Source organism: Mauremys reevesii, linkage group 4 (genome assembly GCF_016161935.1).
Source record: "Mauremys reevesii isolate NIE-2019 linkage group 4, ASM1616193v1, whole genome shotgun sequence".
Lineage (NCBI taxonomy): Eukaryota > Metazoa > Chordata > Testudines > Geoemydidae > Mauremys > Mauremys reevesii.
Genome location: NC_052626.1, coordinates 82559896 through 82577153, shown reverse-complemented (window position 1 = coordinate 82577153; position 17258 = coordinate 82559896). Strand labels below are relative to the sequence as shown.

At 38.1% G+C, this 17258-nt stretch overlaps 1 protein-coding gene across 3 annotated transcripts in view; it reads left to right on the top strand.

Moving 5' to 3' along the window:
- The window catches only part of CTTN (cortactin), a 38362-nt gene that overhangs the window by 12877 nt on the left and 8227 nt on the right, over nucleotides 1–17258 (top strand). For all 3 annotated transcript variants that reach the window (XM_039537940.1, XM_039537939.1, XM_039537938.1), the window contains 9 exons: nucleotides 200–273; nucleotides 2680–2809; nucleotides 8792–8902; nucleotides 9714–9768; nucleotides 10748–10858; nucleotides 11800–11910; nucleotides 12595–12705; nucleotides 15518–15573; nucleotides 16900–16969. In XM_039537940.1, the coding sequence (XP_039393874.1) occupies nucleotides 200–273; nucleotides 2680–2809; nucleotides 8792–8902; nucleotides 9714–9768; nucleotides 10748–10858; nucleotides 11800–11910; nucleotides 12595–12705; nucleotides 15518–15573; nucleotides 16900–16969 (829 nt within the window). The remainder of the gene's footprint in view (nucleotides 1–199; nucleotides 274–2679; nucleotides 2810–8791; nucleotides 8903–9713; nucleotides 9769–10747; nucleotides 10859–11799; nucleotides 11911–12594; nucleotides 12706–15517; nucleotides 15574–16899; nucleotides 16970–17258) is intronic.

Sequence of the window (17258 nt, the reverse complement as noted above, 5' to 3'; positions counted from 1 at the left end):
AGTATGTTCTGTGCATTGGCGATGACAGAAAAGACAGGGAGGTGATTGTAGTAGAAACAGGTGAATGGGGCAGTGAGGTTGTTAACTAATCTTTCTAGTTTTAGTGGCATGAGAGAACCTTAAGGCCTTCAAAGTGCTGAAACTCTGAAATCTTGGGTTAAAGTCTAATAATTTTTAACTTATTACATGTCTTTGACAGAATGATGTGAGTGAGAAAGAACAGCGCTGGGGTGCTAAAACTGTGCAAGGATCTGGACATCAAGAACACATCAAGTAAATTAGCTCTTCTTGATTCCTTTGTGTCTGTTAATGTAGGCAATTTTTGATAAGTTCAGATCCTTAGTAACTTACGTCCTGATGGATAAAATATAAGAGACTCCTATAGAGCATTGGTTACACAAATCCTTTCCAAAGTAGCTAGTCCTTTATGGCTGCCAGCATCTCTAGTTGTAAAATAAAATAAGAATTGATGTTATAGTGTTTTCTTTACTGGAAACATGATTCTTCTTGCCTCCTTTGCGTAAGCAGGCACTTACAAAGTTTTGCTCTCCGGCTACAGGTTTTACAACTGCTCTTTGTAATATTCACAATTACACACTGGTGCTCAGCTGTGCTCAGGTGAAAAGATGTATATCACCATATGATGTACATTTTTGAGGCAGGTGGTACGTACATGTGCATTTCCTTGGGATAGATTTAGGCCCTATATTCCTAGAATTAGCTTAAAAAATGGTCGGCCTACCTTCTAAAAATTCTGGCATGCCAGAGTATATTGTAACAATATTTTAGCCTCTATCAGAAAGGAAAATGCATGTGTCACAATGGACTATCAGCTCGTGAGCTTGTTTAAATGGTAAGGTGCCTTTACAACCAAATTCTCAATCTCGTACTTCCTAACAAGGCATGCTTGAAATTTTAGTCTCAAAACTGACTTCTACATTTGAAAGCTAAAGAGTGTTCTAGCTCTTCCTTCTATCTTACATATTCATAGGGCACTAGTCACTGTAGTATGTAGGTGCCCATTTTTTGCTGAAGGAGTAAAAGGTCACAAATGCTGAAAATAGGGAACTACTGACGTATGACATTTTTAATAGTTACATGGCCTACTTTGAGCAGAAAACATCTGCTCAATGTGCGGCAGTAGTGAAAAAAGCTAACAATGTTAGGAACCATTAGGAAAGAGATAATTTCTATTTTATTATCTATCATAATTCCACTATATAAATACATGCTATGCCCACATGTTGAATGCTCCGTGCAGTTCTGATTGCCTCACCTCAAAAAAATTGGAATTGGAAAAGGTACAGAGAAGGACAACAAAAGTGGGGAATGGAACAGCTTCCATGTGAGGAGAGAATAAAAAGACTGGGACCATTCAGCTTGGAAAAGAGATGACTAAGGAGGGGGTGGTATGATAGGGGGTCTATACAATCATGAATGGTGTGGAGAAAGTGAATAAGGAAGTATTGTTTACCCCTTCACATACCACAAGAACCAGTGGTCACCGAATTAAATTCATAGGCAGCAGGTTTAAAACAAACAAAAGGAAATACACCTTCATAAAATGCACAGTCAGCTTGTGGAACTTGTTGGGGATATTGTGAATGCCAGAATTATAACTATTAGCTAAGAAAAGGGATGCAACCTCATGGTCTGGGTGTCCTAAGCCTCTAACTGGCAAGCTGGAAGTGGACAACAGGGGATGGATCACTTGATAATTGCCCTGTTCTGTTCATTCTCTTAGAAGCATCTGGCATTGGCCACTGTCGGTAGACAGGATACTGGGCTAGATGGACTGGTGGTCACACCCAGTATAGCTGTTCTTGTGTACTTTAGGGATCGGTTTTACTCTCTGGAGTACATTGATGATATTTACAGGGTAAATATACTGCAATTATGCTTCAGGCAGCTTTAAACTCATGTGGAAAGTATCTTCAAGCATAGATCACTGGTTTTCCCCCTACATCCAGCCTCTTTTCCTATTTCCAGAGAGAGAGCTTGGCGGAGGGGAAAGGCAATCAACCTACTTTCAGTTCCTCCTTGTTTTATATTAGGGTAATGTCCAAAAGCCCCAACTGGGATTAGGACCCCATTGTAGAAGGTACTGTACAAATGGGCTGGAAGAGATGGTCCCTGCCATGAAAATCTTAGTCTGTTTTTCCCCTCTCTCCCACCACAAAAAAAGCCCACACTAGGGGAGAACTAACAAGAGAGGAGTGAGTAGGGGGAAAAGAGAATGCTACAGTGATGAGGGGCATATAAATACCTACATAGGGTAAACAAAAAAAAATCATATTTGGTAACTAGGTAATCAACTGTTCAGGATTAATATCAAATAGCAAACTACTCTTCTCTGTTATAGCCCAAATGCAGGATGGTAGATTTTAAAATGAAGGGTTTGTTCTGGATTTTTTGATTTTTGAAAACAGATTTCACAATTAAATGAATGTCAAACTTTTTAAAACCAGACTTGAAGTGCTTGGTGTACTGAAGAATTAAAAAAAAAATGAAATGTGTATTGTACACTTACCAGGATTTATCTTTTAATCCTAAAGTTAAGATCAGGTTTTGGGGTGCAAAATTAGCACATCAAGTAGAAAGTCTTGTCTCTGAGGAAGTCTTAACGTTAACCATGTCTATAAAATTTATTATATAACTACTGGATTCTCTGTTTCAAAGCATTCACCAGCTGAGAGAGAATGTGTTCCACGAACACCAGAGCCTCAAGGAGAAAGAGCTTGAAACAGGACCAAAAGCTTCCCGTGGCTATGGAGGGAAGTTTGGTGTGGAACAAGACCGTATGGATAAAGTAAGTGTAAAATGTCTTCTCAGGAGATGTATTGTGGATGAGTCTGACGCTGCAAGCCTCACTCACCTACATAAGTTCCATTGTAGTCGGTGGGATGGGACTATTTTTGTGAATTAGGTGTGTCTAGATAAAAGTTTTGCTGTTTTACTGTTTTACTGTAGTACAGTAAAAGTGGCAAACTCCCTAGTGTAGATGCATTTATATCTGTATAAAAGTGTTCATACTGCTATAGATTATTTCAGTTTGGGAATCAAAATAACTTATGGCAGTATAAACCATCTTTATTCTGGTATGAATATGTTCACTCTAGGGCTTTTGTTGATGTAACCGATATAACTATCGGCAAAATATCACACCACTAATGCTAGTTATACTTGTAAAACCTTTCTGTAGATCTAGGCTCTGTGTGATCAGGTCCTGTGTCTCATTTTACACAAGGGAGTTAATGGGTCATCTGTGAGTGACAAAGGGGGGAAGCCTTTTTGAGAACTGATGCATTGGTGCTCCACACCTCTTCCTGGTCTTGTGATTTTTAGACCTCGTCTCCTTGCTTGTGTCATGTGCTCATTAGTAAGGCTAAGATTTAGTCATGGGTAATTTTAGTAGAAGTCATGGACAGGTCATGGGCAATAAACAGAAATTCATGGCCCTGAGTTCTTTCTCCTGCTGTAAATGTATAGGTTTCTAAAGATACTCTTCTAAATTAAGAAAGCACCTAGATATGAATAAATCCATTTTCTATTTCATTTGCTGTATCAATTCTTTGTGTATTTGAGACTGCCTAAGAATGAATAAGTAAATAAATGTATTTATCTTTTCTTGAATTTGAAGCTAGCTCTCACTTCAAAAAAGCATGAAAAAATGATCAGCAAGAAATAACCCAGATATCCAGAAAATGGCTTTGTATTTTAGGCAGATAGTAGTTGCAATCTTTGAAATATAAACTATTGAGTCAATGTTTAAAACAGCTGTCAACATCAATGCACAGTATAAATACTAATGATCCTTAGGTTTTTTAAAATAGCTGCATGCATAGTGATTGTATTAATATTAAAAGATACTGACCAGAAGTTGTTCTAGTTGCTCATCTTCCCCCATTAGTTATCCAACTTATAATATCATAGCAGCACAATACTGTACTATAAGAAATTTAGAGCTAAAATATTGAGGCCTAAATAAGATTACATTTTAGTTTCTTCCTTAACTAACTTTGTGGGTACCTAGGAAGATGGCTTCCAAGATACTCCGTTACCTGTTAAGCATATCCAACGGATTTTGGTTTGTTTGTAAGCAGGGCCCCATTGTTTCACAGAAATTTGCTATGTAACCCTCATTGTACCCTTAAAACAAGCTAACAAATCGATGGAGAACTGGGGTAAGAGAATTATTGGATTAAGTTGTTAAGTCTACCTTGTGGGCTCCAAGCTCTCTAATGCTGGCTACTTAAGCCTCCCCTCATCCATTTAGGATCTAACTGAATGCATTAAATAAACAAATGCTAAGACTGCTTCTAGGGGGATGTGGTAAACAATTTTTGGGGGGTGGGAGGAGCTAATAACAAATATTGTAGATAGTGCTGTATTTGTAACACTTAACTTTTTTGTAAAAGAGCAAAATTTTAACTGTCTGGATGTCTGGCCCATCAGTACTCATGATGGTGCAAACAGATCTTTAAAATGATACCACAATACCATACAACAGTGTTTCCCAAACTTGGGATGCCACTTGTGTAGGGAAAGCCCCTGGCGGGCCAGGCCAGTTTGTTTACCTGCCGTGTCAGCAGGTCCGGGTGATCGCGGCTCCCTGGCCGTGGTTCACCACTCCAGGCCAATGGGAGCTGCTGGAAGTGGCACGGGTGGAGGGACGTACTGGCCGCTGCTTCCATCAGCTCCCATTGGCCTGGAGCAGCGAACTGCAGCCAGTGGGAGCCACGATCGGCTGGACCTGCATACATGGCAGGTAAACAAACCAGCCCGGCCTGCCAGGGGCTTTCCCTACACAAACGGCATCCCGAGTTTGGGAAACACTGCCATACAATTATTTATCCTTTAAAAGATCAGTCCTTTCCTTTTCAAGAGCATCTACCTAGCTCTTCACTGCCGGCGAAATCCTGCTTCTTTTTAACTCAATGGGAGTTCAACCATTGACTTCAGTGAGCCAGGATTTTGCCCTGAAGTCTAAATGTCATAAGTTTGATGTGGACCTTACTGATCACTTGCATAACCCATGGGTCAGAGCTCCTGGATTAATTAAAATCTACCAGAGTACTGCTTTACCACGGGTTTCCAGTGGAGTCAGATTTTTTTTTTTAATCAATCTTTTGAATATTTAAATATACAGAGGTACATCTTTGAGTACTTGACACTTGGTGTTTGGTTATGAAATAGGAAGAGAAGCTTTCCATTCTGATGTGGTGCCATGGAAGAAGATAAAACAGATAGTGTACTGATTTAATTAGTTGAATTTGTTAAAGCAGGAAGAGAAACATCTAGCTAAACATACGGCTTAAGACTTCCAAAACAGTGCAGGAGGATTTAGCCACAGATCTTCCACAAAGACGTGTGAATAAATTCTCTGCACTGCTGTGAAAAAATTTTTCCACCCCCTTAAAAAAAACATTGTCACTGAAAACTGGCCACCACACATTATCAACAAGCTACATGAAAGAGGCATACTGGGTTGGTCAGAATTACAAAGAAGTGTCTAACCTACATATAAATTAGAGTTGGCATACAGAATTTGGCAACATCTTTATTATACTCAGATTAATAATTTCCACATTTTGTAAGTGGACAATTGCTTCAGAATATTATGTTCAGCAAAGCTTCACTTCTCTGTATGTTGAGAATATAATTCTTTGCAGCTGGAGGTACTTTCAAAACTCACCTTTTGCTTAGCTAGCCAAGGCTTCTGGTGACCTTGTGCTCATTTAAAGAGTCCAGCGTTATATTTTATGCCAGTACTGAACTGCTCATTTCACAAGGATTTCAGGTTGGCACGTGCCTATTAGTGGCTCTCTGAATCAGCAGCAAACTTCCCAAAGGAAGGCTGTCTGCAAAATGCAGTTTGCTGGATTCTGGTGTGGGCTGTGCATGTCTCATTTTTGTAATGTATTCTCAGTCATCTTGACTCATGGAAGCAGCTTGGGTAAGAGTTAAGAAATGTATGTGTGTGTTTCAATGATAACATGTTCCCATACAATTTTCAGGCCAATTTGCAGGCCTACTTTTCTACTGCAATGGAAGTTATTTTGATTTTTACTACAGTGATCACCATTAGTCTTTTAGCAGATATTTCTCTATCTGAAATTGAACGCCTTTCTGGACTGAGTAGATGGTAGAAGTTTGAGCCCAGGTGACTCATTTAGTCAGATACTCAAGAATTCCAGTATGGAACTCTACCTAACATCTTCCTATTGAATGTCTTTTATCAGGGATGCTCAGTTGGGTTTAAAATTCAGTGTACTCCATATGTCTGTCAGAGATATTAAAGCAGATACTGTATACTACAGAGAAAGATGCTGATTTGGGAATCAAGGTTTTTAGTATTTTTTGCATATCCCAGTAGGCTGAGAATGAAAAATAAGCATTCCTCAATGGCCAAATGTTCAGTGCAGATTGTTCTCAAAACCATCAAAAGCTAAAGCACAAGTATTATATAGCTGCCAGGGTTCTGCTGATTATAAGGATATGTTCACTTGAATCAAAACCAATTCTCTACCTCCCCCACTCATCTACAGATCCATGGGTACAGAGGGGCCTGATGCAGTGAAACCATTGCCATTCCACTGCATTGGACAACATGCTGTGAGCCAGATCTATGCCACAGAACTTGGCTCCTCAATCTTTGGCAGACCTACGTGCAGCAGACCTTTCATTCGTGGAGAGGAGTTATGGAAGGTCTGTGGCAGCAGCTCCAGCCTTTAGATTGGACTAGTAATCGCAGAGCCCTCTTGCTCAGCACAGGGACACTAGAAATCCTCTTCCTTGTCACATTTCCCAGTGGCTGACCAAATTATTCAGTTTGGGTTTGGGGGTTATACTAGTAACTATATTAGTGCAAAATTTAAGCTTTATCAGTAGACAGGGTAGGATGCACTTTCTAGTGTGTAATTTCATACCATCTTGTCTTATTTGAAGATTGCTCCCACCTCCTTTGTAATTCAATGTGACATTATTGTACTTTAAGATGTTATGGCTGGCTCATGTTCTAGTGACTGATTGCAACAGAAGGGAGAGGGGAAAAAAACACATTAAGCCGTGAAATGGTCATGAAACCAGGCTTTGGAAAAGCTGTTGACTGATAAGAGATGGAATGTGCTTTGTACTGTCACTTGCCATTTTGTACTGTATAACAGTGATAACTTGAAAAGCAAATGGTGGGGAAGTGTTAAGAGTCTTTATTCTGATATAGACTTTGGGAAGAAAGAATGTCTAGCAGCTTCCTGTAGCATACTTAACTAAAATATTAATGTAAATGATAGCCCTAGCCTGAAGTTGTTTATAGCCATAACTCTAGCTTTCTCTACCATAAAACTGAAATGTGCCAACAATCATGGGAACCAACTTCAGTTATTTTAGTTTTAATGTTTACTACAGTAATCAAATACCTTTCAACAATTAGCTGCCTACTTTTCTACTGCAATGGAAATTATTTTGATTTTTACTACAGTGATCACCATTAGTCTTTTAGCAGATATTTCTCTATCTGAAATTGTGTGCTTGCAAAGACAGGAATTTGTGATAACTGTGTTGTTTGTAAATAGAGTCGGATTACTTTCCTCTCTGTCTGGTTTAAAAAAATTCCCTGCCAAAGTGTAATGAAGTGATTGGCCAACAAAGTGAAACAAGAATAGCATTCCTAGAAACATATTTTGTTGTTCAAGTTGCATGGGGCTCAAATAGTAAACTAGTGATCTGAGGCAGCTAATGACGTTTAACTAGAATTAAATAGTATATGAGGAAGTATATTTTCTATCTGCATAACTTTTGGATGGTGTTATCTTCCAGAACTGTCATTCCTGTTTTCCTAAATTAATGATTTTTTTTTTTTAGGCTATGAAAATTCGTGGTTTTTTTAATGTAATACCACATCATAGCCTATGTTGGAAATTTTTTCTTGCTATCCAGTGATAAATTTAATGTCTGGTGGATGTGAATGCTGCATTCAGTCTAGGCAGCCTTTGAGGTTAGCCTTTCGCTTTAAGCTTGCAGAATTCTATAAAGTTTCTTTTGTCCAAGAAGTATCTTGTGTTTAAGTTTGTAGTGATAATTTTTCTACTGTGTATGGTCGATAGCTGCATACACAATTATCGCTCCTTGTATTTTATTGGAAGTGAGGGCTCCCTTCTACATTCTTGGATCATGGCAATAGGATTTGATTCAATATCTCTCCTTTTACCACCTCTGTAGTTTAATTTATAAATCCTGGGTGAAACATACACACACATGAAGTATACAGTCAATGCTTCCAGACTCTTTCCTGGGATTTTGATCGTTTTCTTTCCTAGGACTATATTAACAACTTGGTGACACAATCCTACAGATTCTTATTCCTATGATAAATCTTTACGTGGGTATTTTGCAGAATTGGGCCCTTAATATGCATGGCTTTCACTATGCAACTGCTACTAATGCTGACAATTTGCATGTCTAAAGAGCCACATAAATTATAAACAGGCTTCTAGGTGGTGCCTAATCTGAAACTTTTTTGTTTTTAGACTTACTAAGTACACCTCTACCTCGACATAATGCGGTCCTTGGGAGCCAAAAAATCTTACCGCGTTACAAGTGAAACCATGTTATAATGAACTTGCTTTGATCCACCGGAGTGCGCAGCCCCACCCCCCTGGAGCACTGCTTTACTGCATTATATCCAAATTTGTGTTATATCGGGTGGTGTTCTATCAAGGTAGCAGTGTATGGTGTGTTATCATTTTTGTTAGATGCAGTAATCCATTTTTGGATTTCTAACTTCTTTCAGTCAGCTGTTGGCCATGAATATCAATCTAAGCTTTCTAAACACTGCTCCCAAGTGGACTCAGTAAGAGGTTTTGGAGGCAAGTTTGGAGTACAAATGGATAGAGTTGACCAAGTAAGTAATTTCCTACAGCATTGCAGTTATGTACAGCAGTTGTGTTCATCAGTTTACATAGGGTATTGGTTTTATCATGCTAAAAACTGATACTGCGATGTGTAAACATCACTGTCATTCATTTTTTAGCATTGCACTTTGTGCATATCAGTAAATTGGCTTTGGTTATTATGGATTAATACTTTCTTAAGAAACAAAAATCCTTCCCCCACAATTAAGTTGAAGGATTGCCCGATTTGAAAAAAAAAGATTTAAAACATGTCAGTTAGCCAAGCTACATATGTTTATGTGACCAGAAAGATGAACACCAGGTAGGGAGAGAATTTAGCATGGTTTGGGGCGCCTAGCAGACTGAACCACTTGGCTGACTGTCGAGGTAGGGAAACTTTCCCAGACTGAACATAACGGCCATACTGGGTCAGACCAAAGGTCCATCCACCCCAGTATCCTGTCTACCGACAGTGGCCAATGCCAGGTGCCCCAGAAGAAGTGAACCTAATATTGATAAAATAACCTCCTGCTGGAAGTGGTGGAAGCTCTAGTGTACTGAGTCACTAAACCTGACAAGACCCTAATGTACTGCAGGGAACAATCTGCTTTGGCAGTGGCTGAGAAAGATAGCTTAATGTTTTGAGGATATTGGCCTGGAAATCTAAACAGATACTTATGTTCCAGAACCAAGAGGCTTAGAGCATCACTAAGTTCTAATTTCTTTTATGCCAAGTATTTTTCTGCTGAAGTAGACTATTTTGTTTTACTAATGTCTGACTTTTTTTTAGGAATGCTTATTACTGTATTATTTCTCCTACAGTCTGCTGTGGGTTTTGAATACCAGGGGAAAACAGAGAAACATGCCTCTCAAAAAGGTAAAGTGTTGAGGTGAATGTGTGTATGTAAATAAATAACTGTTATCAATATTAGTTGCTTGTTGTAAGACTCTACTACAATAGCTTGTGTATAAAACTGTTGAGGAAACACTGTTTGTAAGGTGCCTAGCACAATGGGGCCTCAACCTGCATTGTCAGCTATCCAATTATTCTGTGTCCAAAATGATTTACTACTCTTTTGTAGTAAGTGGACTCAAAAACTACTCACTTGGCCTTAACAAAATGAAATGCTCTGTTTGTCTTTAAGGGTCTGACTTGTCCTTTGTTCCCCACCCCCAAAATATTTTAGAATGAACTCTCTAGAGAGTCTGGAGGATGGGTGGGGCTGTCTGGGAGAGGTCACTGCTCCCTAGATTTCAGCCACCTGACCCTGGTGAAAATAACCCCCAGGGGCAGCTTTAACTTATGCCAGTTCCCAGAAGGACTATATGGTAGTGGAGAATGGGGCATAGCAGAGCCTTTCTATTCTGTGCCCCTTCCCTCTCCTTGCAGTGATGATCTTCACCCCAAGACCTCTCCTGCCTATATGACAGGAAGTGGAGGGGTAAGATCATACTAATGTTTAAAACTTGCTAGAAAGCAAAATAAGAGTATAGCTTTGCATTTAATCTCTTGCGTGGGGGACGGGGGGTGTTAATATGGTTAATATTAATGGAGTAAATGGTTCCTGTGTTTTGGACAACTATAAATTAAAGGGCAGACTAAACTCAAAACACAAAATTACCTTAGGTAGAAGTTTTAACAGCATCCAGATTTACAAATAGGGAACATTGACACATACTTGTGACATCATGAGCCATAGTACTATGCTAAATTCTGCTTTTTGTGTTTGTAAGATTTCTTTTGTGGGCTAGTTAGCTATTTTCAAACAGATATTATTATTCTGGATTTCTGCATTGCAACATTGACTATGACACATGGTGAGTTCATGTGTTTGTGTTTTGTTCTCTGGACTCAGATTACTCAAGTGGTTTTGGTGGTAAATATGGAGTGCAGGCCGACAGAGTAGACAAGAGTGCAGTGGGCTTCGATTACCAGGGTAAAACAGAGAAGCATGAATCTCAGAAAGGTTAGTCAACATGCATGTTTCTTGTTCTATTTTTGATGTGGTGCAGGTGCATTTACCAGGAACAGTCTTGTAAAATATTTCATTTTGGTAAATATTGATAGATATTTTGTATCATTATGTACACTAGATAAGTCGTAAAGATTACTGAAAACTTTTTCTTCTTGAAGAACTTTAAACCATACACTTTAGTTTAATGAACCCAAGGATTCCAAGTGGAGGTCAAGTTTCAATTACATAGTAACCAGAGCTGGTCAACAAACTTTTTGCAAAAAAAACTTCTAGCAACTTTTGAAATTTTTTGACCAATCTGATATTAAAACCTTAAATGCTCAAATACAGCAGTGAGGTATTTCTGACAAAATCACCTGATAGTTTAAAATGTAAATTTTACTAATATGTCAGTAATGCTTAGGGATTTCCAGAGTTAATATAGTGTTGTTATAGCTGGTCAAAAAATTGTTTACCAAAAAAAAAAAGTTTAAAAAATTTTCAGCAAACAAAGGGACACGTTTTTCTCAAAATCTTCCCATTTTCTGACCAGTGCTAAATAATATATTTGCATCACATTATTACTTGAAGTAACAAAGCTTTATTTTTAAAAAATGGCGACCATACTGCTCTTGATGTAGCCTTAGAATTCCATTGTCATTTCACTATTTCAATGCCTAGTTATAACTGAACTCTTTGAAAGATTATAAAATTGCTCACATCGTTGAGTGCTTTGGCTAGCTTTGACACTGCTGTTTTATTTTCTCCTGCTTAAGGGGAAAACGTTAGGTGATACGTTCTGAAGAATTTAAGACTTAATATCCTGGATCTAGATTAGCCAGGGATGTCAGTATTCTTCTAATACATAATTTAAAACAAGTGGCTATGGTTGAAGCAGTCTTGTCTTATTACTGTACATTTGTAAATAAAATTCTGTTTACTCCTGACTCCAGATTATTCCAGAGGCTTTGGTGGTAAATATGGGGTTGACAAGGACAAAGTGGACAAAAGTGCAGTTGGCTTTGAATATCAAGGCAAAACAGAAAAGCACGAATCACAGAAAGGTTTTTATTAAACTTTATTAAATTAAAGTATGCATGGGTTGAGTCTAACACTCTTAAGTAAGGATGAGAACCTCAAAGCTGGGAAGTATACTGTTAAAATATCAGCATTCTTGCCAGTGAGACTTTTTTAAAACTAGAAAGTATGTAATTGCAAAATCCATCCCCAATCTTCCAATCCGATCCATATGGGAGGACTTTGATACCCGTGTGGAGTTTCACAGAAGTCAGTAGGACGTGATGGTCTTCAGATGCAGATCAGATTGCATGACTGCGGCCTTTATAACTATAATACAAATAATAAACAGCAATAATAATAATATCTGGATAAAGAACCATATCGTAATATGGATTTTTGGTAGCATAGAGGAGGTAATTGTCCTTCTCTTACCTGCCATGTAGCTAGCTTACCTGTGAATGTTGAGACACTTACTACAGTGTAAATCAGAGTATTGTGGGGGTGGGCTGTTCTTCACTTTCTGACTTTTATATTAGTTTTTCGGATTGCTGTGCTTCCCATTTCCCACTGGGGAGGTGACTTGGCAGGGGGAAATGGACCATGAAAATAATTCATGAATTATAATGAAATACTTGGGGATAAACTGTCCCATCTATAATATCACTATTTTGTTCAAAATGTTATCGGTAACAATCACACTAATGGCTTGTGGAATTTTATGTACGTAGACTATGTGAAAGGATTTGGAGGCAAGTTTGGTGTACAGACAGACAGACAGGACAAATGTGCACTTGGTTGGGATCATCAGGAGAAAGTGCAACTGCATGAATCCCAGAAAGGTATGTTTGAGTTCAACTTCTTAACTACACTTTTAACATGCTTCTGGTTCATTTTATAGTTTATTTTCTCTGCAGCTCTGGTAAAACTATTTCATAGTAGCTAACGTTGTAGTTGCTTCTCCATTCTTTGAAATGTTACTGTGTTGCAGTTGGTGGAATGTCTTTACAACCTGTTTAACATATCATGACTGGTATTGAGAGCCACTGAAAATATTGACTCAGAAGGCCAGGAGATATGTTGCAATAGCCTTATGAATCTGCACTTAGCTTGGATTCTTGATTTTTTTTTTTTTTTCAGTAACATTTTGGAAGCCAGCCTGTCAGAAATGACTCCTATCTTATGTAAACTGCCAGTTCATATACCAGGCCAAATCCTGCTCACTGTACTCAAACTATTTTCCCCTTCCTTGCCCTGTCTCCCCTCCCATCTGTGCCCCCCCCCCCACGTATACCCACACGTGCAGGAGATAGAAACTCAGCATCAGCAATACTGACCTCTTCCTTCTTACCCAGATTTTCATGGCCTCCATGAAGATGGGGAGGTCTGCAGCCATAGTCTTTTCCACAGTGGACCAGTCCATGCTGCCCCCATGCTGAAAGGGGCTCTCAGTCTTTTCCCTTTGCAGCTTCCTGTGAGAAGGGATGATCTGTGCCCTCATCTTAGCACCTTATATCAAAATGGCTGTGCCAGAAAAGCTATCAATGAATGGAATATAGTTCTGAACACAGATTTTTTTTTTTCTTCAGAGCAGTAGCAAGAATATTCCTTATTTTTGACAATGCCAAAAAGGAGGAACTTTAGGAATTTTTCCTCCTGATCTGTATTCCTTTCAAGGCAGGGCTATAAAGTACAAATGGTGATGGCATCCATGAAATAAATTTTATTTGCTCCTATATATTGTCCTACTCACATTATATTTATCTTTTGAGTACATATGAATACAGACATAATCTGATCATGAACATATTTTAATATCTGAGTGCATGTATACAGTGTAAACAGTTGTGCAGAGAAGTGTTGTCTGCAGTATAGGAAGAGCTGCAAAATATAGCTAAGAACATGGAATTCTCTCTATTGTATTCCTGTTAATATTAAGTGGAGCTGGCCTCTTCCTAATCCCAAGTGGAATTGTTCACATTCTGAATATACACTTAAAAATGAGTGTTCAGATTCTTCTAAAAGTACTCCTGATTCATCAGAATTGTTGCTGATGGTTATGTCTTTTGAATGTTTCTAACTAAACTTATCTGTTCCTTTTCCCCTCCCTTATTACATGTGGCTTTTTCAGATTATAAGAGTGGTTTTGGAGGGAAATTCGGTGTTCAAACAGAGAGGCAGGACCCATCTGCTGTGGGGTTTGAATACAAGGAGAAACTAGCCAAGCATGAGTCTCAACAAGGCACAGTCTCCAGTTGTAACTTTCTTAGTGCAGCCACTTCTAACACAGACTTAAATAGTCATGTAAAAAGACTGATGTGTGCCATAAGTAATCTAAAGAAGACATTCTCTTAAATTTCTATCCCCATGTTATCTATCAACATCAGGCTATTTCCTTAAAATGAGCTGTTAAACGTGATCTCATAACAAGCCTATATTAAGGATATGGGTTCATTAAAATTCCAAATGCTGCATCTAATAAAATAGAAACAGATTTCCAATATTTAGTTCATGGCACTACACCGGCATTAAATCACACCAGCTTAAAAGTCCAAGTGTAAACATTTGCCTTAGTTGAAATAGTAGTAAATTATAGCATGTTATAAAGCTGCCTTTATTCATTGTGAGATAATTCGGGTATGAACTACAAGTTCTAGTTTTTGGCTGACATCTTAAAGTGAGAAGTCTGATAGTGTAGAGTTTTTTTCTTTTGGAAACCCTAAATCAAAATAGTATAATTGCAATGTATAAAGATGATTAATAAAGCCATGCATTTATTCTGATTGACAATACACACTAAAGACACTATTTCTAACAGCAGCCAATATTTTACGTACTGTCGTGATCTAGTTCCAAACATTTGAAGTCTAGGATAGCTTTACTTGGAGTTTAAATACACACACAAAGTCCCTCATTAGTGGACCTTATGTTTTGGGAATGGGAGCAAAGGAAGAAGTTGTAAGTCAGTTTTCCAAGGCACAAACCCTCAAGCACTCTTCATTTACATGGTAACTGCTCATTATTAAAATAAGGCAATAAGATAACTACGTGATATAGTCCCATTGCAGATACATGGAACACCTATCTTAATTTTGCATGAACCTGGGGTCAATACCAAAATAGGAGAAAAAGTGAATTTGGCAGCTGTGTCTCTTTACTTGATCAATTCCATGAATGCCATGCAAATAAAGAGTATTTAAGTGACACTTGTGCCCTGAGAAGTGTTACTGCAAACTTGATAGCACACTACTCTGAACAAAGGAAAATAGCTGGGGTAATATGACCAATACTACAGGAAGTAACAATTAGTACTGTGAAAGGCTGTGCTCTAGAAGTGGTGCATTATGAGGGGCCATCTCTTATTTTTTGCTTGGTATAGCAATCATTAGCTTAACTTTCACTGAAAGAATGTGAAAAGCATGCACATCGCTCACAACATCTTTCTTGCCTGCTGGTATATGAAGAGGCTTCTGTAGATAGATATATTTATATATATCCTGATTTGCATAAAAAACAAGTTGCATTTTCTTTGGCTGCTGTCTTTGGAATTCTGCATGTAGCTGCTTTTTGAAATGGCCATTTGCATTTAACAGACCTTAAAGGGAAAAGATTAAACCTGCCTACTGCCTGTGACCTTTTTATCCTGTTTTTTAGATTATTCAAAAGGGTTTGGTGGAAAGTATGGGGTACAGAAGGATCGAATGGATAAGGTAAGTTGTTTGAAATTATCATGAATTCAGTAGTCTGGCTATTGGTTTAAAATTCCACCATTATTAGTGAGGCTGGAGCTGTAGAGCTCTGATCTCTATATTTGTATCCTGCTTAGGGAATTCTCCTCTCCAATTCTTTATAGTATATAGCGCCTTTCATCTGAGAATCTCAAAGCATTTTACTAAGCTGATTATTATCCCCATTATATACAGAGGGGAAATTAAAATACAGACCTTAAGTGATAGCAAAAGTCCCACACAGAGAGGAGCAGAATTAAGAAATATAACCCTGAAATCTAGCTGACCAGTCTTCTCTTCTAACCACCAGACCGTACCTCATCTTACACCTTGTGAATGTCCTCTCAACTAATTAAAAATAGTTGCCTCTGTGTTTGCCTCATTTGTCCATTTATAATTTAAGGGGATGTTGCTATGTTTCATCATCCTGCTGCAGTAAGTAGCACACCAAACTGTTTGAATAGTCACTTACCCACTCCACGAACTAAAAGTAGCACTGTCTAATACACCCCTGCATGAGAATTTCATCAGAACCCACAATTCTAACTTTAATCTTTTATCAAAGACAAATTGTGATGTAAACTTCAAAAAATACTGCTTTATTTCACAAGTTTAAAGGATGATGGTCTGTATACAGACCCACTTACCATACTAAATAAACCTATCTGTTAACTTACAGAAGTATCAAAGCTTCAAACTCTTCTACTGTATCAGTGTATTATTTTACACATGATTCAAAATATCAGGAAATCTTTAACCGAGGGAACTCTTTCACTTATTTAGTTATTTTTATTGCTTGATTTAAACACCTATCTCAAAACTACCTCTCTGTTTAGGGTTTGCTTTAGTTATTTTTTATGTTGTAGGCTGGATGTTTTTATCTTGGTAGAAAACCTTCTGTTATACAGACTGAAAGGTTATTTTGTACTGAGAACAACAAGCATTCAGCCAATTACCTTGTCTCCTACTTTTATGACTCATCAATATATAAATGAGATTAATCAGTAATAAAATTATTGTTAATAGGAATCTAGTGTGACATGTATCTGAATGAAGGTTAACTCTAAATAGTCTGGTGTATTGAAAGAATTCATTCCCCTTTTCATGTTTTAGGCCCAAAAATGTAGTGGGCTTTAAAACAAAACAAAACAAAAAAAAACCCCTGTGCCCTTGGAGGTAGGAGTCCTGATTTAGAATGTTGCAGCAAAAGATCATGCAGGTGTGTGCTGCCTTATTTACTGAATGAGCATGTGATGAGAGAACTGGTGCTGCTTTGTGTAGTAGTTGATACTTTCTCATTACTGGTAGAATGCATCGACTTTTGAAGATATTGAGAAACTGTCATCAACTTATCAGAAGACCAAGCCAGTAGAAGCTGGTAAGATTTCATTCTTGATTACAGAATCTCTTTTTTTATGTTTCTGTCATGGGCTGTAGAAGGTGGAACAGGGAATATTTCTTTTCCTTCACATGTTAGGAGAGGGAGAAGAAGGAGCAGAGGAGTGTGGTTAAGATGTATTTTGAGTATTGGCAATGTAGCTGCTGAGATACCATGTCTGGGCTGTCTCTTCCTCCCTCCCTGTCTGTCAAGACTTTGAAGTATGACAAAAAGCTAGGTGCTGCACCAAGTTGTTGCAGAAGAAGGGCTTGTAGTAACTGAGCTTAAA